The following is a 26568-nucleotide window of genomic DNA, read 5'->3' on the forward strand; positions in this document are numbered from 1 at the left end:
CTTAACTTCGGTGCGGATTTAAGTCCCAGACAACGGCGGGAGCTGGAAACAGTTATCCAGTCTGTCCGGGAGGTAGTAAGTGAAAACCCTGGAAGGACCTCTCTGGTTGAGCCCAACATTGTGACAGAGCCCGGGGTTATTGTGTGAGAACACCCGTATAGTCTCCCCGAGGCAAAAAGGGCTGAAGTGGAGCTTGAGATCAAGCACATGCTGGAACTAGGTGTGATCGAGGAAAGTCATAGTCCCTGGTCCAGTCCCAATGTGTTGGTCGCTAAGCCTGACGGGAGATGGAGGTTTTGCAATGACTTCCGTCGGCTCAATCAAGTCTCCCAATTCGATGCCTACCCAATGCCATGAGTGGACGACCTCCTCGAGAGGCTTGGGCAGGCTCAATATTTGACCACACTGGACATGACAAAGGGGTACTGGCAGGTTCCTTTAACGGACTCCACGAAGGTTAAAACCGCGTTTAGCACCCCTAGCGGACACTGGCAGTATTGTGTTCTTCTATTTGGGTTACATGGGGCTCCAGCAACATTCCAGCGTCTGGTGGACAAAGTGCTCCGGCCTGATAACTCATACAGTGCTGCCTACCTGGATGACGTGGTCATCTATTCCAGCACCTGGAGGGAACACCTACAGCATGTCCGAGCGGTATTGCGGACGCTGGAGGAAGCTGGGCTCCGGACTAATCCCAAGAAATGCTTCTTTGGATTGAGCGAAGCCAAATATTTAGGATACCTGGCGGGTCGGGATACCGTAAGGCCACAGTGCTCCAAAGTAGATGCCATTTTGAAATGGCCCCATCTGCGAACCAAGCGGCAGGTCCAAGCTTTTCTCGGGTTAACGGGGTACTACCACCGATTTGTGCCCCGGTTCTCGGAGAGAGCAGCGCCTTTGACTGATTTGACAAAGAAGAGGGCCCTAAACATTGTGGTATGGACTGAGAAGACAGGCGCTGCATTTAGTGACTTGAAGCAGGCCCTTACGTCCGCACCTATTTTGATGGCACCTAACTTTTCTTTGCCTTTCATCCAGCAGACGGACGATTCGGACACAGGCCTGGGGGCCGTGCTGTTTCTCATCTATTACAGCCATCAGAACAAAAGCAAGACTTTGCCTTGAACTTGAAAATGATACCATTTAGTATGTATCAAATACAGAGCCCATATTTTAGAAGCTAGTTTCTGAAAAACAGCAACATTTACCACATTATTTTTTTACTTTGTAACTACCATAAAATGTATTGTTTTTAATGTTTGAAGTTGTTTATGTTTATGTTCCTATGTACAAAATAAATACTTGTTAACAAGGAGTATTTGTTTTATTCTAGAAATTCTATTGTGACCAAGCCCCCCCCCCCAGTTATAAATGTTAAAATACCAGTGTGGCAAAATGTTTCAAATAATCAATAATTTAATGAAGATGTATTACATTAACTTATTTTCATTAACACTAACACTATATTTTGAAATTAAACCTTTAATTTTGTTCATAAATTAGGATTTATTTTCTGTACCTATTCAAATGTAATTCATGGCAGCTCATCTAAGATATCTCTTTTCAAGATTTTAGGTGGAGGTACAAGAGCTGAAGGAAATTCTAAAGCAATGGAGACAAATGATCTCAAAAAAATGCTTGAAAATTTGATCAGTGCACAACAGGAAGAAGCAGAGCGACAGAAGTTAAGAGATATTACTCACATGAAAGAATTTGAAAAGTTGACCTACCTAATGGAAACTTCTTTATTTAAGATGAATACTCAGGATGACCCTGAGACCTTCCTGAATAAATTTGAGCAATTTGCACAGAGTTATAGCTGGCCAAAGGAGACATGGCCCCAAAAGTTAGCTCCACTTCTACATGGTGAAGCTCAGTTGGCCTATAATGCCTTGGATGATTCTGGCAGACAGTGTTATAGAAAAATCAAAGAAGCCATTCTACAACACTACAGGGCAACATCTGATTCATACAGACAGCAATTTCTTTCACTGAAGTTGCTACCTGGTGAGTCACCTCGCTTTGCTGCTTTGAAGCTAAAGGACTTAGCAATTCAGTGGCTTAAACCTATGGAAACAGAAAAAATACAATTATTAAACAAAACTGTACTGAAACAGTTTCTGAATATTTTACCAAAAGAAATCCAGGACCAGCTGCAGATGTCACAGCCTAAAGATCTTGAAACAGCAATCACAATTGCAGAGTCATCCTTCAGTTCTTTCAGAAACACAAAAGATATTTCTCACAAACATTCTGTGTTAACTGGCGATGTTCCTATGAGCCCAGCTTCCTTACAAAATTATGATAGTGTTCTGTTCTCTGGAAAGAAAGCCACTTGCATTGGAAACACCACACCCCGACCCTCAGAGCAAGCTCAAGTTGTTTCTCGGTTTCATTCTAATGACAGTTTGAACTCCTTACCTGCTGAAGAAGTTGATGCCCAAAGTAAACTCCCATTGCAACGGCCAGGTAGGGGACAAAGTCAGTTATGAGGGGTTAATCATTTCAGCAATTACATACAGGAAGGGTGGGCATTTAAAAGATTAGGGCTTGTGGCACTAATCCAAATATAAAACTGATGTCAGACTGAAAAACAAAATATGAACAAAATGTCTACATATTTTATTTTGAATATTTTTAAAAGAGATTTTTAGGGTCATTACATGTAAAAATGTAGAAAATATGTTTGTGAATTCTAAACTTCTGTAGACAAATTTTGCTTAAATTAAATTCTAGAACTTTTCAGTTGCAATAAGCATGCCAAATTTGATTATGTTTATTTGTTTTGTTCAAGAGTTATGTGTGCCATCAATACACTGACACAAATACTAGCACATTCAAACAGATAAACATCACACCAGAAAAGCCACATATTTTTTGGATTGTGCAAAATATATATACACTATGCTTTGTTTTGAAATCCTGAAAAGATAAAAGAAAACATTAGCACCAGCATAAAAATGTATAACATTGTCAAATCCATTTAGTCCACTTCAAGGCTGCAAGAATTCAAAGTTGAGGATAAGGCAAAAATAACTTTGGATAAAGTGATTACCTATGACAAACCTAACACACTACCATACTCATGCTTGCCTTTAGCCAGTTTAGGGTGTCTAACCAAGTTGTTTTTTGTAATGTATGGCAAAAAAATAGTATCCACAGAAAAACTAAGAAACAGCCCTGGAGAATGTGCAAACTGCAAACACACAGTGACTTGCCACAGGATGTAAAGCCATTAGATACGAGTACCAATAACTTTATTAGTTATATCATTATACAGTTAATTATAAATAATGCAGAAGAATGTGACAACAGTTAATCAAGCATGAGTGCTATTTCAGGGCTGAAAATAATATCCATTCAATCATTTTCTGAAAAAGTTGTATCCATTGTATTAATGTGGAATTTGATGCACATCAGTCCATCTTCAGGCAGGTACTTCAATCCACAACAAGTCTAGAGCTGGTAATCAATGTGACGTGCAAGTCTTATATGACATAATTTAATAAGATACACCAAAGCAGTGAGCAACTTATAGAAGGAAAGTACTTATGTGTTGTTTGAAAAGCAATTAAATTTTCTTTGAGTTTGTTCTCTATCAAGCCTATGCTTTTTAACCTCTCACTGCTAACTAACATGTCTCAGGGTTTGAAAACTTCATTTACCCAGTCAAAGTACAGAACAACACAGTAAGTCCGTAGAATACCATCAGATGCCATTGAGTTGCCTAAGAAGCCATCGAAGCCTGCTGATGATGCTGATGAATCAGAGTCCTTGTTTTAGGAGATGATGACCAACCTGCTCATGGAACAAATAAATGTTGAGAATGTCAATCTACAGGCCCACATTGCTGATCTCATATTGTCTGATATTGTCAATGTCAAGTCTGAATAATTCCAGGTTTAAATTGATAAACACTACTTACCACAACAACACTTCCTAACAAAGCAATGAAACTGGAGCTAGGCACATACTGTAGAAATGGCACCACTTAAATTAAAGTTGGTGAAGCAGGAAAAGAAAGATGACACTATAACATCATTCTGGAGAAGACTAGGATGTTTTCCTTGAATGAACATTACTATGGAAACAGAAAGGGCCCAAGGATTCTCTTGCATTCTCATCATCCAGTCTTTAAAACATGCTGATAGACAGCATGTGTTTGCCCTCAAAAAATACCTGTGTAATGTTTTTGTCAGATCACAGCATTGTGATTTCGCTGAGAAGTAAGCCTATGAATTTCATTATGAAGAGGGCAAAAAAGGTTGGACTGCAGACATTCTTGCCTTACCTAGGATCCTTAAAGCATACAGTGGGAGACAAGTTATTATAAGCACTGTCAAGGTGAAATTGAAACAGTAAACTAACTTTTAATTGAAGTCTAACAGAATATTTCTCTGTTAAAAGTACAGAGATTCACCAGTGCTTTTCAAGGGGAGATTTTAAAATTTTAAAACTTTAAAAAGCATGATTAGATCGAGATATCTCAATAATAATTGAATTTTCTTGACAAATTTCTTTGAATAATAAGTATGCCCAATTGCAAGAAAATTAGTCCCTATGGCTAATTGTTTCATCCAGACAGACAGAAAAATATGGCTATCGCAGTAGTTACTTTTCATAATATTTGCAAACGTACCTAAAAACAATAAGTTCAAAACAAAATTATCATAAGATTGCTAGACAAAAAAAGAGTAAAGTAAGAGGGAGTAGAAGTACATACACAAAGATTATGCCACTGCACCTTAGTAGGTGGTTATTATAGGTCTCAGGTACTGTTAAAAGCATAATGACAGCACCTGAGGGCAATTACCTAATCTGTAGTCTCAACCCAGTTTAAAAATTAATAGATTATCTAAATTAACAAAACATAGAATACCGGAAAACAAAAGGAACAATGAATACATAATATGTCATTAAAATGCAATTGACATAAATGCAACTTACAGTTAGATCCATAAATATTTGGACAGAGACAACTTTTTTCTAATTTTGGTTCTGTACATTACCACAATGAATTTTAAATGAAACAACTGAAGTGCAGACTTTCAGCTTTAATTCAGTGGGGTGAACAAAACGATTGCATAAAAATTTGAGGCAACTAAAGCATTTTTTTAACACAATCTCTTTATTTCAGGGGCTCAAATGTAATTGGACAAATTAAATAACTGGAAATAAAATGTTCATTTCTAATACTTAGTTGAAAACCCTTTGCTGGCAATGACAGCCTGAAGTCTTGAACTCATGGACATCACCAGATGCTGGGTTTCCTCCTTTTTAATGCTCTGCCAGGCCTTTACTGCAGTGGCTTTCAGTTGCTGTTTGTGGGCCTTTCTGTCTGAAGTTTAGTCTTCAACAAGTGAAATGCATGCTCAATTGGGTTAAGATCAGGTGACTGACTTGGCCATTCAAGAGTTTTCCACTTCTTTGCTTTAATAAACTCCTGGGTTGCTTTGGCTTTGTGTTTTGGGTCCATCTGTATCATGAAACGCCACCCAATCAATTGGATTGCATTTAGCGGGATTTGAGCAGACAGTATGTCTCTGAACACCTCAGAATTCATTCAGCTGCTTCTGTCCTGTGTCACATCATCAATAAACACTAGTGTCCCAGTGCCACTGGCAGCCATGCACGCCCAAGCCATCTCACTGTCTCCACCGTGTTTTACAGATGATGTGGTATGCTTTGGATAATGAGCTGTTCCACACCTTCTCCATACTTTTTTCTTGCCATCATTCTGGTAGAGGTTGATCTTGGTTTCATCTGTCCAAAGAATGTTTTTCCAGAACTATGCTGGCTTTTTTTAGATGTTCTTTAGCAAAGTCCAATCTAGCCTTTCTATTCTTGAGGCTTATGAGTGGCTTGCACCTTGCAGTGCACCCTTTGTATTTACTTTCATGCAGTCTTCTCTTTATGGTAGACTTGGATATCGATACGCCTACCCCCTGGAGAGTGTTGTTCACTTGGTTGGCTGTTGTGAAGGGGTTTCTCTTCACCATGGAAATGATTCTGCGATCATCCACCACTGTTGTCTTCCGTGGACGTCCAGGTCTTTTTGCGTTGCTGAGTTCACCAGTGCTTGCTTTCTTTCTCAGGATGTACCAAACTGTAGATTTTGCCACTCGTAATATTGTAGCAATTTCTCAGATGGGTTTTTTCTGTTTTCGCAGCTTAAGGATGGCTTCTTTCACCTGCATGGAGAGCTTCTTTGACCGCATGTTGTCTGTTCACAGCAAAATCTTCCACATGCAAGCACCACACCTCAAATCAACTCCAGGCCTTTTATCTGCTTAATTGATAATGACATAACGATGGACTTGTCCACACCTGCCCATGAAATAGCCTTTGAGTCAATTGTCCAATTACTTTTGAGCCCCTGAAATGAAGGGATTGTGTTCAAAAAATGTTTTAGTTGCCTCACATTTTTATGCAATTGTTTTGTTCACCCCACTGAATTAAAGCTGAAAGTCTGCACTTCATTGTTGTTTCATTTCAAATTCATTGTGGTAATGTACAGAACCAAAATTAGAAAAAAGTTGTCTCTGTCCAAATATTTATGGACCTAACTGTACATCTTGAAAATAACATGTTAACTCATTCATTCATTTTCCACCACTTAGCCAAAGCCAGATTGAAGGGGCAGAAGTCTTAGCAGTGAGGCCTAAACGTCCTTTTCCCCAGCCACACTTGCCAACTCATACTGTCGGATCCCAAGGCAATCCCAGGCCATCTGGGAGATATAATCCTCACAGAGAGCTCTGGGTCTTCCCTGGGGTCTCGTCCTGGCTGGTCATGGGAGGCGTCCAGAAGGCATCAGTATCAGATGCCCAAACCACCTCAATTGGCTCCTCTCAATGTGAAGGGTCAGCGGTTCTACTCTGAGACTCTCCAGGATGGCAGCACTTCTCATGCTGTCTTTAAGGGAGGACCTAGCTACTCTGTGGAGAAAGCTAATTTCAGCTGATTGTACCCGCGATCTCATTCTTTTGGTCATTACTCAATGCTCATGACCATAAGTGAGGGTGTGAACATAGATCGACTGGTAAATCGATAGTCTCGCTCTTGACTCAGATCCTTTTTCCCCACTACAGATCGGTATAGCGATCGCATAACTATGCTCGCTTCCCCAATCTATCTATTAATCTCACCATCCCTTTTCTGCTCAATCGTGAACAAGACCCTGAAGTGTTAAACTCCTCCACCTGAGGCAGTAACTCACCTTCAACTCGGAGAGGACAGTCCACCTTTTTCCTACTGAGGACCATGACCTCAGAATTAGAGGTGTTGATCCTCATACCTGCCGCTTCACACTCAGTAGAAAACTGTCCCAATGAGTGCTGGAGTTTGCAGCCCGATGAAGCAAACAGGGCCATGTCATCTGTAAAAAGCAGTAACGTGATTCTAAGATCACCGAACAGGACACCCTCCCCTCCATGTGCCTTGATATCCTGTCCATGAAAATCACAAACAGGATAGGAGACAAAGCACAGCCCTGGTGGAGTCTCACACTCACTAGAAATGGTGCTGTTGTATTTCCGAGTTTGCAGACACAGCTCTCACTCTGATTAAACAGGGACTGAATAGCCCTTATAACGGCCCTCAGAACCCCATACTCTCCCCCATAGATCTTAGACTTTTTAATTTATTGTTGGTCAGTTTTTTGATCACATCAATAACCTAATAATGAGCATTACAAAGGTGAGGTACAGTATGTTTGAAGGTGCTTGGCATGGAGGGAGAGTGGTTTAAGAGATCAGCAAAGTACTCTGTGAGTGTTTTATTTTTGCATCTTTATTGAATACAGGATAATGTTTTTCTTAAGAGATAGTTTAGACATAACTGCTATTCAAAATATGAGCAATGGGAAATAAATCCAAGATGATTAATGAATGAGACTGTGATTTTTTTTTTGCAAGACCAGGGATTATTTGTACATTTTTCGGCTTTTGAACTTGTATTGGAGGCTTCATAATGTCTATTAACATCATATGTAAATTACTTACCACTAGGTGACTTCACAGGAGAAATATCAAGAATGTTAACAAGTTTTGTGCTTATTAAATTTTTTAGAACACAATTATTTATGGAAGTGCACATGTATGTTTGAAACAAGTTTTTGTTTTTCAGGATTCTACTTTGTGGTAAAAAAGCTAACAATCACTGACTGTGACCATTGTTACCTAAATAAAATGCAGTTAGTTTGGTTTCAATTACCAAAAGCAACATTAATTAATTAATGTTTACACAAAATAATTATTTACCTGGAATAAGAAATGAAAATTCAATAAAGATAAAGATCAGGCAACATAAAAAGCTAACATACATACTACTATTAAAAAGATAAGGCCAAGCAATATAAAATGGCAAAAAACAAAATATTATTATAAAGAAAGACCAAGATATACAAAAAAGAAAAATACTATTCTGAAGAAAAGGACAAAATACAAATAAATAGAAAATTCATAAATACAAAACAGTATTGTATGAGGCAGTGTTATTCCCATTAACAAAATGTAAAACAAAACATGTCATTAAAAACAGACTTTCAAAGTTTCAAAATGAGTCAATGACATATAGTCAGTATTAGGAAATATCAAATATGAGTTGTAATAAAAGACAGAAATGCTCATAAAGATTTGGGGTTTTTAGCCCCGTATTCTGTAACACAAAATTTCAAGGTCAATAGTTTCCACAACTCAAAGACACAGAAGGATAGGTAGACGGACAATTTATGGGGTCGGACCGGAAATTAAACTGTGGCATGCTGGGAAATCTGTGGTGATGGATGGGTGGCTGATGTCATCAAACAGGGACCAGAGGGAAGAAAGGAACCCGGAAGTGCTGCGGCTCTTTGGATCGTCTGGGCGGTATTACGGCAGCGGTGCCTCGTTCTCTCTAAGGAAATAAGAAGGGAGAGGTTAGTATGCTGCCGTTGTCCCCTGGCATGACTTGTCACGGTGTGTGTCGGGTCCTTAAACTGCTCCCCATGCACTCGTGCGTTACATGACCCCCCTCCCCCCCTTCAGCCCAAACCCATCGGGTCAGGCGACCTGAACCGAGAGGTCGTGAACCCGTGACAGTGCATCAGCGTTGGCTTGGAGGTTACCGCGACGATAACTGATGGTGAACTTATACGGCTGCAGGTCCAAAAACCACCTGGTAACCCGATGATTCGAGTCTCTTTGAAGAGCCATCCACTGGAGGGTGGCATGGTCCGTCACCAGGGTGAACTCCTGGCCCAGCACGTAGTACCGCAGGTGAGTTACTGCCCACTTGATGGCCAAGGCTTCCTTTTCCACCGCTGCATACCTTATCTCCGGTCCAACAGTTTCTGGCTCAGGTAAATTATGGGGTGTTCGACATCTTCGACGCTTTGGCTCAGCGCGGCATCAAGACCTGTGTCCAAAGCATTGGTCTGGAGGAGAAAGGGAAGTGAAAAATTAGGTGTTCTCAAAACAGGTGCCGTTGTGTGGGCCATTTTTAAGTCACTGAATGCCCGTTCCATTAATTCGTTTCACACCACATGCAAAGGGGCCCTTTTCTTTGTCAAATCTGTCAAGGGGGCAGCCCTCTCAGAGAACCAAGGTACAAACCGGCGGTAGTAGCTTGCTAACCCTAAGAAGTCTTGCATCTGTTTTTTGACTATTGGACGGGGCCATTCCAGTATATATTTTATTTTGGAGCACTGTGGTTTCACGAACCCTCCTCCTACCAGGTAGCCAAAATATTTGGCTTCGTTCAAGCCGAAGTAGCATTTCCAGGGGCTGATGCGCAGCTCAGCTTTCGCTAGCATCAGGACGACAGTATAAACCTGCAATACATGTTCCGCCTAGGTGCCGGAAAAGATGACCACGTCATCGAGGTAGGAGGCACAATAGGACTGGTGGGGCTGTAGCACTCTGTCTACCAGACGTTGGAAAGTTCCCGATGCCCCGTGCAGCCTAAATGGAACTACCTTGTACTGCCAGTGTCCACTAGGGGTGCTAAATGCCGTTTTCTCTCTAGCAGATGGTGTTAAGGGAATTTGCCAATAACCCTTCATCATGTCAAAAGTAGTCAAATAATGGGCCGTTCCCAACCTCTCGAGGAGCTCGTCAACTTAGGACATGGGATAGGCATCAAATTTTGAGACCTGATTAAGATGTCTGAAGTCGTTACAGAATCTCCATGAGCCGTCTGGCATTGACACTAGGACAATAGGTTTGGACCATGGGCTGTGGCTTTCCCCAATAATGCCCATGTCCAACATTCGTTGAACCTCTAGCTCCACCTCAGCACCACCCCTAGGTCCGTCACAATGTCGTGCTGAATCAGCGAGTTCCGGCCTGGTGCTTCACTGACCACCTCTAGAACAGACAGGGTCGCACTTTCAAGCTCCTGTCGCTGATGGGAAATCAAATTGTAGCCGAGGTTAAGTGTGTGTTTTGGAAAAAAGGGAGAGGTTGGGGCCGGAAAGAGGGCGTTCGTCCCTAACTTTCCACGGCTTCAATAAGTTAATATGATACACCCTCTCGCTTGGTCGGCAGTTTGGTTGGTTTACCAAATAATTGACGAGCCCCTTTCTCTCTTTAACCTCGTATGAACCCTGCCAATGGGCCAGCAATTTCGAGTGAGAGGTGGGCACAAACACCAGTACACGATCTCCCGGCTGAAATTCGCGCAGGGAGGAGTTTCGATTGTAATTCTGGGCTTGTGCTGTTTGAGCTCCAGACATGTGTTCTTTAAGCAGAGGCCGAATTTTATCTAATCTATCGCATAACTGCGCAATATATTCTAAGATGTTAGTGGAGGGAAGTGCCTCCCCTTCCCACCCTTCTTTTAGCACATCCAAAATGCCCTGGGGTTGATGTCCATACAGAAGCTCAAAAGGGGAAAACCCTGTGGAGGTTTATGGCACCTCCCAGTAAGCGAAAAGGACTAGGGGTAAAAGTTGGTCCCAGTTCCTACCGTCCACAATGACTACCTTGTTGAGCATCTGTTTAAGTGTCTGGTTAAATCTTTCCACCAGTCCATCCGTCTGCGGGTGATAGATGGAGGTTTTGAGATGCTTAATACAAAGTAATTTGGCCACCTCCCTGAAAGTATCCGAAGTAAAGGGCGTACCTTGGTGCGTAAGGACTTCTTTAGGTATGCCCAGGTAACGAGTTGTGTAATCTACCATGATCAAGATGTACTTATGGCCTCGTACCGAAGGTTCTAGGGGTCCTACCAGATCGACGCCGATCCGCTCAAAGAGAACATCTATAAGGGGAATTGGGACTAGAGGAGCCTGGTCCTTCCTGGGTATCTGACGTGGCTGACAGACTGGGCAAGACTGACAGAAACGCCAGACTTCCTCATTGATCCCGGGCCAATAAAATTGGAGCTTTACTCTCTCAAATGTTTTCTCGGACCCAAGATGGGTGCCTAAAAGGTGGGCATGCGCTAGTTCGCAAACCTCCCGCTGGTAGGTCCGCGGAACTAACAGCAACTTCTCTACCTCACCTTCTTGTTCCACAACTCGATACAACAGTTCATTATCCTAAACAAAGTAGGGTCCCGGTGGTGTGGAATCTAGCGACGATATGTCGTCTGCGAACACAATGGCATTCCAGGCAAACTTCAGGGAATCATCATTCCACTGTTCTCTTTTAAATGATGCCGGCGTAGACCGAAACTGATAATCTATGCCGGTGAGTGGATCAGGTATCCAGTCTGGAGCAGCACTCACCTGCCCCAGAACCTCACCCGGTCGAGGTCCGTCACCAAAGAGAGTTCCCCCGGGCCGTCCACGTCTGTCATTAGTTGCTGAGGAGCACGGTGTGGGAGCAGCTAGGAGGGGCCCTTGACCCTCCATAATCAGACCCAGCGTAGGTATAGGAGTGTTGACAGCTCTACCGCGTTTACTTTTCGACCAGTCTTGTCCCAATATAACCGGATAGGGGAGCTTGGGCAGCACACCAACAAGCAGTTGTTTAAGACTCCATTCCCAGGTTATAAAACACTTTGCGGACCTGTATGATCTGGTCTCCCCATGTACACAAGTTATGCTCGTTCGTTGAGCGAGCCGCTATCGTGGTAGAACATAACAGCGAGCAACAATGGTAATGTTGCTCCCGGAGTCAAACAATGCCACAACCGAGTGCCCATTTAATAACACCACTCCCATATTTGTGACCGCCAGAGGGTTCGACAGAGCACAATATTTCTCTCCCCTTGCATAGCTGCAGTCCATTGGCTCTACGTTGAGGGGACAGGTGGGAAGTATATGTCCCACCTCGCTGCACTTGAAACAGTGTGGCGGGGCGGGCACCTGGTCTCTTGGTTTAGCCGGAGCCTCCACAATGCGATGGGTGGGTTGAGGGGTGGCAACACGTCCCTGTCGGATCCTGCGAGCAGGCTTCTCAGAAACCCCCGAGTTGGTTCACTGCCAGTTGTCGCTCCAGGACCTCCAGAAGACCGTTCATGTCTTTAAAGGTGTGTCTCCAGACCTGCTGGGCGAGGTAGTCCAGCATAGTGTGGATCAACCCCTCGCAGGCCACCAGCTTGACCATCTGGCAGGCCTGGTTAATATCTGGCCGTAGCCAGCGCCCGAGCTTGTCCCAAAACTCAAACACCTGGGCTCTTGCTGGGAGATTGGGGTTGAATTTACACTGCCGCCATACCCTCGCATGCTGGCCAGAGGTCACGCCATAGTGTTTGTAAAGTTTGGCCCTCAGGAGGTCATATTGGGCTGCTTCCTCCTTGGTAAGATCGTGATAGGCCCGCTGGCCATGGATTACAAGTCACCAACCTCTCAAAGACAGTCAGACATGACTCAAGATCGTCTGCTTCTGTGAGAGGGATGATCGGAGGTGGTGGTGGCCGTGTGGGCTCCGACTTCACCGCTTTCGCCACCGCCTCTTAGTTTCAGCGAGCTTTGTCTTGGTGGTGGCCTGGTCCATCTGGACCGTCTGGAGCTCGTTCGTCAAAGTAGTAAGGACTGTGTTCAAATCCTGCCCTTCCGACATCTTCGGGCTTTAGCCCCGTATACTGTACCACAAAAATTCAAGGTCAATAGTTTCCACAACTCAAAGACACAGAAGGATAAGTAGACGGACAATTTATGAGGTTGGACCAGAAATTAAACTGTGGGATGCTGGGAAAACTGTGGTGCTGGATGTGTGGCTAACATCATCAAACGGGACCAGAGGGAAGAAAGGAACCCGGAAGTGCTGTGGCTCTTTGGATCGTTCGGGTGGTATTATGGCAGCGGTGCCTCGTTCTTTCTGAGGAAATAAGAAGAGAGAGGTTAGTACGCTGTCTTTGTCCCCTGGCATGACTTGTCGCGGTGCGTGTCGGGTCCTTAAACTGCTTCCCATGCGCTCTTGCGTGACAGAGTACAAAATAAGAATATCTGTGTGCAGTGATCTTACTGCTTGCAAAGGGTAAAAAAAACTGTTTTTGAAATTAACTATTTGCTTAAAATTGTTGCAGGCTAAAGTAATAAATCACATCAGGGAACACTTGCTATTTGAGTCTGCATTTTTTGATTATACTGGAAGCCTTGAAAGGTCACATTATCAGGAGAATCTGGAGTTCTGTCACAGACAGTAAAATTGTTTGGATTAAGTCGGTTCAACGTGAATGATATACTGTAATATTTAATATCTATAAAGAAAACTGTGTCAGTGTGAACATTCTTGGTGAGTACTACACAAAAGTAATAAAATGTGACTAAAAGTTACTTACTGAAAAACTACAATCAAATAAAAACTAAAACAAAGTGAAAAACTAAACAAAAACTGAAATTAGAAAATTAAAAATAAAATTAAAACTAAATAAAAAACTAAAATAATTTTAAAACTAGAAAATCATTAAGTATATTTAGATTAGCGATAAAACATTAAGTATTAAGAGACCAAAAATGTTAGTCTAAAATGCCAAAAATACAACAATGAAGAAAAAGTCAAACAATATAAATACTAAAATACATTTATCCCCAAAGATTGCAAACTTTATTCTTATACAGTCTGGTGTACAGTCTGTTGGCTATTCGCTTTGAAGTAACTATGATATGTGAGTAAAGCTCAATAACCAGATACTTCAAAATATGACCCTGAATTAAATAAGAAAGCCCTAATGTCTGATTTGAACCCAAGACTTTGGATCAGACAGGAACTCCAGAAATGCAAAGTTTTGGATTCATAAAGTTCACCACCAAGTTGACAAAATTTATAACAATTAAAATATTGTGAAAAATCCCAATGATATACAAAGTGTAACTGGTCTGGAGTCAACACTGCCGGAAATGTAGATTTCTGTAAAATGTGCAAGTACAAATTCACACTGGCATATTAATATTATAATATGGAGATGAACTCATTCTTTTTACATTGAATCACCTACTCATATTCCATTCACGGCAAGCGTAAACATTTTTTTTTATCTTTGTTCTCTGTTGCTACCTGCTTTGAAAGTGGCTATTTTTTTTTGATCTATGGCTCAAGATTTGCCTTTTTCCTTCATTTTACTCTATGATTTTTGTCTTGTTTGAGAAGTAACATTTTTGTGCTTGAGTTGGTTTAGGCTCTGCTGGATGTAGTGGATTAAATCATGAATGAATGTTTTGAATGCAAAACATTATGTATTCAAAAATGAAATACTTTCTGACCAGTAGTTATTTTTCTAAGTCAATAATGCCACTCATTTTTAGACTCTGATACAAATACAGAGTTCTGATTTGTAGCAAATCTAAATTAACATTGAAAAATTGTGTCTATACAGTGGGTATGGAAAGTATTCAGACCCCCTTCAATTTTTCACTCTTTGTTATATTGCAGCCATTTGCTAAAATCATTTAAATTATTTTTTTCCCTCATTAATGTATACACAGCACCCCATATTGACAGACAAAAAAAAGAATTTTTGAAATTGTTGCAGATTTATTAAAAAAGAAAAACTGAAATATCACATGGTCCTAAGTATTCAGACCCTTTGCTCAGTATTTAGTAGAAACACCCTTTTGAGCTAATACAGCCATGAGTCTTCTTGGGAAAGATGCAACAAGTTTTTCACACCTGGATTTGAGGATCCTCTGCCATTCCTCCTTGCAGATCTTCTCCAGTTCTGTCAGGTTGGATGGTAAACGTTGGTGGACAGCCATTTTTAGGTCTCACCAGAGATGCTCAATTGGGTTTAAGTCAGGGCTCTGGCTGGGCCATTCAAGAACAGTCACAGAGTTGTTTTGAAGCCACTCCTTCGTTATTTTAGCTGTGTGCTTAGGGTCATTGTCTTGTTGGAAGGTAAACCTTCAGCCCAGTCTGAGGTCCTTAGCACTCTGGAGAAAGTTTTTGTCCAGGATATCCCTGTACTTGGCCGCATTCATCTTTCCCTCGATTGCAACCAGTTGTCCTGTCCCTGCAGCTGAAAAACAGCCCCACAGCATGATGCTGCCACCGTCATGCTTCACTGTGGGGACTGTATTGGACAAGTGATGAGCAGTGCCTGGTTATCTCCACACATACCTCAGTGCAAGACACATGACAGCCTGCATGGAGTTTGCTAAAAGACACCTGAAGGACTCTGAGATGGTGAGAAATAAGATTCTCTGGTCTGATGAGACCAAGATAGAACTTTTTGGCCTTAATTCTAAGCGGTATGTGTGGAGACAACCAGGCACTGCTCATCACTTGTCCAATACAGTCCCCACAGTGAAGCATGGCGGTGGCAGCATCATGCTGTGGGGGTGTTTTTCAGCTGCAGGGACAGGACGACTGGTTGCAATCGAGGGAAAGATGAATGCGGCCAAGTACAGGGATATCCTGGACAAAAACCTTCTCCAGAGTGCTAAGGACCTCAGACTGGGCCGAAGGTTTACCTTCTAACAAGACAATGACCCTAAGCACACAGCTAAAATAACGAAGGAGTGGCTTTACAACAACTCTGTGACTGTTCTTGAATGGCCCAGCCAGAGCCCTGACTTAAACCCAATTGAGCATCTCTACAGAGACCTAAAAATGGCTGTCCACCAACGTTTACCATCCAACCTGACAGAACTGGAGAGGATCTGCAAGGAGGAATGGCAGAGGATCCCCAAATCCAGGTGTGAAAAACTTGTTGCATCTTTCCCAAGAAGACTCATGGCTGTATTAGCTCAAAAGGGTGCTTCTACTAAATACTGAGCAAAGGGTCTGAGTACTTAGGACCATGTGATATTTCAGTTTTTCTTTTTTAATAAATCTGCAACAATTTCAAAAATTCTTTTTTTTGTCTGTCAATATGGGGTGCTGTGTGTACATTAATGAGGAAAAAAATTAATTTAAATGATTTTAGCAAATGGCTGCAATATGACAAAGAGTGAAAAATTGAAGGGGGTCTGAATACTTTCCGTACCCACTGTATCTATACTAATAAAAGGCAATGTCCTCACTGACTCACTCATCACTAATTCTCTAACTTCTCGTGTAGGTAGAAGGCTGAAATTTGGCAGGCTCATTACTTATAGCTTACTTATGAAAGTTAAGCAGGTTTCATTTCGAAATTCTACGCGTAACGGTCATAACGGTCAACAACGTCCGTCATGTTAAACTTTCTTATTTATGGCCCCATCTTCACAAAATTTGGTAGGCGGCTTCCCTGCGCTAACCGAAACCGATGTACATACTTATTTCGGTGGTATGACGCCACTGTCGGCCGCCATATTGAACTTTCCAATGGTCTTTGTTACTTATGGGCCCATCTTCAAGAAATTTGGTACGCGGGTTCCCAACGCTAACTGAATGCTACTTACGTACATATATACGTCCATAGCCTGCAGCTCAGTCGCCGTGTGAGGCGGCGTTGGGTCCCCCATCCCTACGCCTCCCACGTAGTTGGCTGCCCACCTATATAAGGCCGTCCGTCACTCTGGTCTCTTCATTCCCTTCCTTGCTTCGCCACGGTATTCACATGGAATCAGTTGTAGAAGTGGAGATGCGGTGCACTATACGGTAGAGTTTCTCCACACTCTGAATCCTCCAGGCACTCCATAGCATAATCTAATTTTGAAGGTTGGGGCACCAATAATGTTACTGAGAAACTTACAGCCACCGAAACTTTGAAATGCATGAGACTTCAGGTCACGTGTCTGCAAAAGAACCTAATTGAGGCAACTATTTTTACTGGCGGTGGCTCAGGGGAGAGAGTTTTTATTCCTCGCATCTCCTTATACCCTCTGATCTCCCATTTCAATTCAAACGTCTCCAATTTCCAGTAAGGCTCTGCTTTGCAATGACAATTAATAAGTCTCAGGGACAAACCCTTCAAAAGGTTGGCATTGATTTGAGGCAAGATTGCTTTTCACATGGCTAACTATACGTTGCATGCTCAAGAGTAAGCTCAGCGCACAGCTTGGTCATATTACAACTGGAGGGCCAAACTGACAACGTGGTATACAAAGAGATCCTTAACAAATAGTTATTGGTATATTTTCCGTCAGTTTAAAAAGGTTTACTTTTCTTCTCAATAAAAATTTTAAAGCAGTACTTCGCCGCTGCGAAGCGCGGGTATTTTGCTAGTAGTTAATATAAATGATTCACATTCATAAACACATTTTCAAGTATGTTCTATAATGCATAAAAATGTCAAATGATTACATACGATGACAATTACATTGCATAGTAGTAAGTAATGCTCACAGGGTAATATAATTATATTTTTCTGAGAAAGAAACATTTTTGTATACTTCAATCCTGTTTTTAAAAAGAACACTGGCATCATCTAGTTGTCTTTTCATGGTTTACTGCTTTAGCACATTACACTTCTTTTAATGACCAAATGGTAATCACGCCAAAGCCAAATAAAATCAAATACCAATCAGTGCCCAGAGGTGGGGCAAGGGCATCAGTTGTAGGTATAAGAGGAATTCTGACCATGACTGTATGTTCTTAATCAGTATCAAGTGATCAGAAACCTACAGAGACAGTAAACAGGATGAGCAAGCTGAACCATTAGACAAACAGGCATTAGAAACAGCCAAGTTTCATTTTGCATGTAGTTTTGTGAAGCTGATGCTTAAATTTGTTTGACAATTGAGAAACACAAAACTTACTAAATTAGGAATAATGACAAAATAATAAACTAGAACAACTGGAAGTAAAAAACTACTCCCATTAAAAACCATTGCAAAAACTGCAAGGGGACAAATGTTCACAGTGGAGCTGCCAGTGCCTTGTGCAAATTTCAGTCAATACCAATACTACAAAGAAACACAATGTATTGGGCATCTATAATAATAAAAGGCAAAGCCCTCACTGACTGACTCACTCACTGACTGACTGACTGACTGACTGACTCATCACTAATTCTCCAACTTCCCGTGTAGGTGGAAGGCTGAAATTTGGCAGGCTCATTCCTTACAGCTTACTTACAAAAGTTAGGCAGGTTTCATTTTGAAATTCAAAGCGTAATGGTCATAACTGGAACATATTTTTTGTCCATACACTGTAATGGAGGAGGCGGAGTCACGTATCGCGTCATCACGCCTCCTACGTAATCACGTGAACTAAAAACAAGGAAGACATTTACAGCACGAGTCACACGCGGGAACGAAGGTAAATGACGTTAATTTTTGACTGTCTTTTAATACTGTGTGAGCATACATATTAACACATGTGCAATTAAACGTGTGCATTTACGGGGTGATTTCTCAGGCTTAAAAGCTCACCTTTTACTAAAAAGGTAAATGCAAAACTATTTTCAATCAGTTTATTGAAACGCTCCCGTTAAGGATTGCAATAACATATTCGCGAGATAAAAGAACGAAGTAGGGGGAAATGGAGGAACAGCCGCAAACAGCGAAGAGCAAAAAATTTATTAAACAATTGAGAACGGAGCGAGTTAAGCATACAAGCATGTTCATAAGGGAAACAAAGCACGGTGTAAAACGTAAGTTTAAATTAAGTTTATAGAAACGCTCCCGCTGCGGATTGCAATAACATATTCGCGAGATAAAAGTTTAATGACAAGACACGAGGTATAAACGAAGCACACGCCATGGCGCAACGTTAGGGGCAACAGTTTCAACCATTCTATGATCTGCTTCTTGCAACTGAAAGACGGCACATGGCGGATGTTAGCCGACTTGCTGACCGCAACGTTAGGGGCTTCAACTATGGCGCTGACGCAACATCTCAGTGCCAACACTTTGCACACTGTACTTAAAAGACACGCCCTCCTCACTGGACAGTTAAAAACACCAATCAAACTAACGATGACATCAAGTATTACCCAATCAAAAGTAGGAAAGGAGGCATCTTCATAAAATGCGTGTGGGATGATTTGCATGAGACGCTGCTTTAAAAAAAAAATTATACAAAAAATACGGGATAAATCCCGTCCAGTATTGATTCAAAACGGGACGCGCAATTTCATTCTCAAACGCGGCACGATTCCGTATTTTAAAGGACGGGTGGCAACCCTACAGTGCCAGGTAACCACCCATACAATCAGATTGTGATTCAGACTAGGAATGCAATGAATGTAATTACCCCGATCTACATACAAGGCGAAAGTCTTGCAACATTCAAAGATCATGGTTTGGGATAATTAGTACTTATTAAGTACAACATTGAACATAAAAGAGCTTATGAAGCCTTGAACCGAAAAAAGCAAGATCTCAGAGATCGTAAAAAAAAAAAAGGAGGTAATGTCGTTTTACTCGCTGTAGATTTTAGTCAAACATTACCAGTTATTCCACGAGGGAGACCAGCAGATGAACTCAATGCGTGTTTAAAATCCATGCTTCTCCCACGGTCGGATATATGTCGCGTGTTCTCGGGTAGGTACACCAAAAAATGTATACATTTAAGCATGTAATGGGCAAAGAAAAAATGAGGTATACCCGAAGGCACTGCAGTAGTACTCAATGTAAGTTTACTTCCTAAATGTTAATGTTTTACTGTTTCATAATTTATACGCTTCTTATATATTGTTCAAATTCTTTTATCAAAATACCAGTGACAGCGCAATGCACGATAACATGGAGTGAATACACCATACGCATCCGCCCACGGCCGCCCTGGTGTGCGCAGATAGGAGTTGATTCTAAAATAAAATAAACATAAAAAGAGTAATACATTCATCACCCATAAAGCGGATAGCAGACGTGACGTATTATATGTGTACCACATTTCAAGTCAATACGTGAAACGGTTTGCAAGCTACATGTGATTTAAAATCATGGACAGACCAACGAAAAGCCACGGTAGCAAATTATACAAGAAGATTTTACTGTTTAATAATTTATATTTATATGAAATGTGCTTCTTATATATTACTTCATATTCTCATATGATAATGATGGTAATGTTGTTTATATTGATTTCTATGTTATTGTAAGTGCATCTATGTGTGTATATGTATGTATGTATGTGTATATATATATATATATATATATATATATATATATATATATATATATAAAAATATATATATAAAAAATATATGTGTATATGTATATATAATATATCTGTATATGTGTGTATATGTGTGTGTATATGTGTATATGTATATATATATGACAGCAACACTCATAACAATGACAACACAATTACATTGACAATCATGTTACGTTATTTTTAAAATGTTTCCTTTACTTTTTCATAACCTCTTTAACACACTACTTCTCCGCTGCGAAGCGCGGGTATTTTGCTAGTTGGTCAATAAAGTACAGTGGGCACAATAGACACTGTTCTCAATAGCGCAATATCAGCACAATGGAAAATGATACTGTCACCCAAGCTACAACACAAATTCCTCACTGCAGAACACTAGCAAATGAAGCAGGCATCCTGTGTCAACACCTTGAGCTTCATGTATATAATTTACACTAAAACATTACATATAGACAAAACTGGAAATGTGCGCATACACAAAAAAAATTCAGATGCATTAAATTGTGGATTAGCAAAATTCCATGCACTTCCCCTTTAAAATTCCCAATCAACGTGAATTTTAACGCACATGCATGCACCTACAGCCCCACCCCAAGTCCCTTAATTTTGCATTTTTGAATATGTAAATCAATATAAATAGCCCCTTTTGTTCTGTGTTTTATTAAAAGACAATGGGAAAAACACGTGGAAAAAAGAATTTCAGCAAATGCGAAGTGGAGACAAAGAAAAACATACTTATTGTTGGCTTAAGCAGTAGTATAAGCAACAAAAGGAAATTGATGGGAGTGATACATCATATGGAGACACTGAAAAGTTCAAGTTCAGAAAGTTGCACAGAGCCCAAAATCAAAAAGAAGTGGTTAGATATCAAAGTTGATGTGAACAGGCGAGTTGCAGCCCACTGTCTGTTTATTCTGTTTCAGACAATATTACAAATGCTGACCCCCATGCCAATGACACGACTCTATGCGGTGATGGTGCTGCTGTGCCAAATACATCTTTGGGCGCTGGCTATGCACACACCTCTACTTTGGAAACCCCTGGGCGAACATCTGGCTGACGGACGCGGTTCTGGAGTCACAAAATGCAGCAGTGATTTTCGTAAGAAATGTGTCCAATGAACTAAGGAATATAAGGGCTGTACTATGTGATATTGACCACAAATTAAATGAATTGGTTAAAAAATAAATACTGCATCTGATTACCTGTTTTTACATTCTGCTCATTACATTCAAATGAAGTTGTAACACTATCCAATTTAACTGAACATTTTTTGTGTCAGGGTCAGGTTTATCATTGCACATTTCTTCAGGTGTAGGCAAGCCTTGATTGTGTGCCACATTGTGCAGCTCGCTACAAGCTTGCACAATGCGACACACTTTCTGTGGACTTTGGAGCGGCACATAAATATTTTACATAAGCAAATTAATTCTCTGAAGGCACCTTTATAGTGTAGTGTTGACGCCTAGCGACACAACAGATAGATTCCAAAGCTCATTCTTTTGGTGGTTCATCCCTTGCTGATGTAACTTGTCCAGCACCATTGCAATTACAATTTACATGAAGTTGACTGCTCTGATTACATTTGGAAAACCAGACGTTGCTGCGAATTGCACTTTGATTTTTGCCAGTTCAACCACAGTGTAAGGAAATCTGATATATCTGGTTGACAAGTGGATAATACTATCCCATACAACTAGCATGGTGCGACTCAGTGATGATTGTGAAATACCCAATTGGTCAGTCAGTTCACGTTGCAAAGCTCCTGTTGCTAAAAATCCAACGGTGGATGGAACTTGCAAAGGAGCTGGTAGAGCACAATTCCTCAAAGTCTCCCTACCTGGCGCCATTTTGGCACACAGCTCCAAGAGGATAGCTCTTGGAAATTGAAATCAACTTAGAAGCCAGTCATCATCATCTATAAATACACACTCTTTTCTAATTCTTCCATTTGTGATGTCTTTTAACAACACTAAAGCAGCTATGGTAGTTGGAATAGTTTGGCCATTCCGGACAGCATTATTTTGTTACAGAATGATTACAATCAAGTGAATTAAATTTGTAAATGATATGCAATTAATTTTGGTGTATTTAATAGATCCCACATCACAGGTGTGAATCTAAAAAGGAAAGGGGCACTGCTTTGATGCTTGGTGCCGCCTGTTTGCAAACCAAGCAGAAACTTGTGTATGCATGGTCTGAGGCTGCCGTGAAAATGTGCTTGCATGTTTAGTTTTTATATATCTTGAAGAAAGCATGTAAACGGGCATACGGAACATTTTTGTGCATATGCAATGTTTATACATGAGGCCCTTTGAGTGGTTGTGGGGCGTTTTGGTAGGGTGACTATATCTATCTCACCCTTGCTGATTGGCTACAGAGGCTTAGGAGTTGGAAATCATCTTACTTGCCTGGTACCCTGCAAATGTGACAGCTAAGTCAGAGCTTTTCTTGCTTTTGAAATATTCTTGCTTTATAATCATTCAGGAGTGTGTTCAGACCAAAGTGTGTGTGTGTATTTACTTATTTACTTACTTATCTTATGTATTTATTTATTTATTTAAAGACCTTCTGTAAGTAATCAAATTCCCCCTGGACACAAATACAGTTCTTTATCTGGCAAAAAGGAATAAAACTTCCTTCTTCCTGAGTCAATTGTAAAGTTTAAGTTGGTTCATTACAAAAACACCATTAACTGGCTCATAACTACTGATTTAATTTCTTTTATTTTTGGCGTGATTAACACATGCTCTTGGACAGAAGTATAATACATTCCAAGAAGGCAGCAAGATAAATGTATTTACATTGCTGTAATTAATTTTTTTTATTTAATTTTTTAAAATCTGTAGGCGTCTTCAGTGTGCCTCTGATAGGCAGGAATTAACACATATGTCATTGTATTGCATTTCAAATTGGCACACATATTGCAACATTAATATGCATTATATTTTGGTGTACTGTAAGTTAGAATGTGTTTCATTTTTATTGAACAATTCTCCATATTTAAGAGTCTTATTTTTTCATTTTCATATTTTAAATGTTTAAAGCATATCACTGGAACACTATATTATCTTATGTTCTCATAATACCTCTCACATCTGAAATGAATCAATAGTTGAAAAAAAAAAGTTCCTAACATGAGATTTTGTCATTTTAATATGTTTATTTAAGGCAAAAAGAAACTTCAAGAACCGCACTCTTTGACGACTATCAAAAAGCGTCGGCTTTCTGAAAATGATGAAACTCTGAATCACTGTAAGTAGGTGTATAAAATACTGAAAATAATTTCATTTATACTTATGTTATACTTACACTTATGTTATATTTATATTATTAAGCATTGAGCTAATAAACCATTCTGCATTCATAAAATTAGAAATTATTAAATTACTGTATCAGTATGTTTGCTTTATATTGCTGAATAATTAATTGATTTTGGCTCTTGATTGTGAACATGAGGTTACAGTAAGAACCAATAAATGCTTGTGTTTACTTTATCTTGATTGAAGAAAATTATCACAGCTGTAAGTTTCACATAACCAGTGAATCTAACATCTTTTATGCATAGCAGATGGTTAAAGAAAAAGATTTAAAATTTTGTGATCAAATGTTTATTGAATTCACCAAATACAAAAAGTGAAATAAGTGCAACAAGAAGAACCCCACAACCAGTGCTGTCCCTCCAATTAAGGCTTGCCTTGTGACAAAACCAAAACAAGAATCAAAACTCAAAGTCAAGAAATTGCTAACCAAAAAATGTCAATAATAAAAATGTCAAAAAGAAAAGCACTTGCAAAGGTTTTAGAATTGTATCTACAAACCTGAACAATGTCTGGCAAGCTGTGCTGATTTAAATATCATTGTGCTGATGGCATCACACTACATGACTTCCAGAACTCATAGCAAGCGAATCTTCAAAAGAGAAATGTCTAGGACAACATCAAAGTCAGAGCACATTTGTCTGTTGGTTTTGTATATTTGTTCTATTACTGAAACTGATATTGTCTGGATCTTTTTTAATTTCCCAAATAAAAGCAAGGCAAGTTTTAACAAGAAATCCTTCTTTCTTCGTCCCTTTCTTTACTAAAAGCCCTTGTCAAGAACATTACAATTAATAGATTGACTAAAAAGGGTGAGATATAAGGGACTGGAAGGAAAAGACAGAGCAACTGTTCCAGCGCAAGTGGAGAAAATACGAGGGGCATTTAGACAACAGAAATTACACTACTAGGGTTAGATCTATAACATAACACTTTTAATATGCAAGACAAAGGCAGTGAAAAAATGTGAGAAGAACATTTTGGTAAATATAGTTTTTGAGTGGTATTTTTTAAAAATTCTTTTCAAAGATAAAAAGAGAGAATGATAGGTCACATTTTCAAATTAAGTGTGTTAAAGATATACAGGTCTGTAAGCAGCTTTAAAAGAAGTAGCATATGGAGTGTAGAACATCTTTAAATCAGAAGATAAGGGAAGTAGAAAAATAAAAAATGAACAGTGTGGGACAGAGAAACTAAAGAAACTCCAGGGGCCTCATGCATAACGCTGTGCGTAGAATTCACAATAAAACATGGTGTACAGGCAAAAACGGAAATGTTTGTATGCACAAAAAAATCCACATGCATAAATCGATGTGTACGCCAACTTCCACATTCTTCCGCTACATAAATCCCGGTCAGTGTGAAAAGTAACGCATGTGCACGTGCCTGCTGCCACTCCCCAACTCCTCTCAGAATTACACCTCTTTGAATATGAAAATCAATATAAATAGCACTTAAGCTCAGCTTTCTGTGAAAAGGCAATGGCAAAAGCATGGGGAAAAATAGAAGAATTTCAGCGAATACCAAGTGGAGGCAAATAAAAAAGTACTATTTGTTGGTTTAAACAGTGATATAAACAACAAAAGGAAGTTGATTGAGTGACATAGAGTGTCGGAGAAACTCGAAAGCTCAAGTTCACAAAGTCGCACAGTGCCCGAAATAAAAAAAGTTGTCAGATATCAAAATTGCCATGAAAAGGTGAGTCGTAGCCCACCGTCTGAGTGTCATATGGAAGCTTATTAGGGTACAGAGAAAAGAAAAAAAAATAGGGACACAGTTGGAAAAAAGCTTGAAATGTCAACTTTAATCTCGAAATTTCCACTTTAATCACGTAGTTTATTTTGTCATTAAAGTAGAACATCATAAACTTCATCATAAAATCACTTAATTTACTAGTTTCTCAAATCCCATCGTAACTAAAGTAGCACGTTAAATGCTTTGTTTTGTATGTGTTCTTCTGTGTGCGCTATGTGTGTGAATCACTATGTGCTTCTTAAACGGGGTTTCGCTTCCTCCGACAGGACACAGAATCCATTACATTTGTGATATTACAGTTTTCTAAAATAATTTAAATAAAGAGATGTATACTTGATATTATTTCAGTATTCATATCACATCAATTAAAGCATGCTATTAAACATGGGAAAACGGTGGTGCAGTGATAGTGACGAAGTGGCGTCCCGTCCAGAGATTGTTCCTGCCTCACGGAAGATGCTTGCTGCGCTATGCACGACCTTCGATTAAATACTTTATTGCAGCAATACTGTCTCTGTCAAACATACTAACCCCCAATTTCTGTCCTTCCTTTTCTTTCTCCAAGTACTCAATCGCCACACAATCAGCTCAGTAATAGACGTTAAGCCATCTGTAAGCTTAGAACGCCGATTCTTCAAAATTTTTAAGGAACATTGAAATATCTTTGTAGTACATGTTTAATTATTCTATCCATTTATCCTTCCAGTGTCGCGCCAGCCCCAGCAAGAATACAGCGCGAGGCAGGAACAATCCCTGAACTAGCTACTAGCGACACTGTGTCCTCACATGTTTAATTATTAAAAATATAGATTATTTAAATGATGTTAACATTTTATCTGTATAATATAATAAACACTTTACTGATGCTTTGTGAGTGTTATTAAGACACAAAGAAGTTTTTGTTAAGCTCTTGTTACAGAGTAGTAAATGAGTAATGAATGCATTTTTGCAGTATCTAAACTAAAGTGTTACCAAAAAATTAGTTCCTCATAGAAGTGTTTTGAGGCACAGTTAGTATCACATTTGATTGACCAAGGTGAGTTTGCATGGCAACAGGCAGCTGCAGAGTTGCATTTATTTTCATTCTTTGCTAACAGCCT

The 26568-nt window shown here is 40.0% G+C and overlaps 2 protein-coding genes across 3 annotated transcripts in view; both read left to right on the top strand.

Moving 5' to 3' along the window:
• LOC114642148 (nuclear GTPase SLIP-GC-like) overlaps positions 1-26568 on the top strand; it is a 525435-nt gene that overhangs the window by 417737 nt on the left and 81130 nt on the right. Inside the window, exons 2-3 of the mRNA XM_051918820.1 lie at positions 1569-2469; positions 23565-23648. Of these exons, the coding sequence (XP_051774780.1) occupies positions 1569-2469; positions 23565-23648 (985 nt within the window). The remainder of the gene's footprint in view (positions 1-1568; positions 2470-23564; positions 23649-26568) is intronic.
• Positions 1-26568, top strand: part of cnr2 (cannabinoid receptor 2) — a 437724-nt gene that overhangs the window by 134092 nt on the left and 277064 nt on the right. The window lies entirely within an intron of this gene.

Source organism: Erpetoichthys calabaricus, chromosome 14, assembly GCF_900747795.2.
Source record: "Erpetoichthys calabaricus chromosome 14, fErpCal1.3, whole genome shotgun sequence".
NCBI classification, from domain to species: Eukaryota; Metazoa; Chordata; class Cladistia; order Polypteriformes; family Polypteridae; genus Erpetoichthys; species Erpetoichthys calabaricus.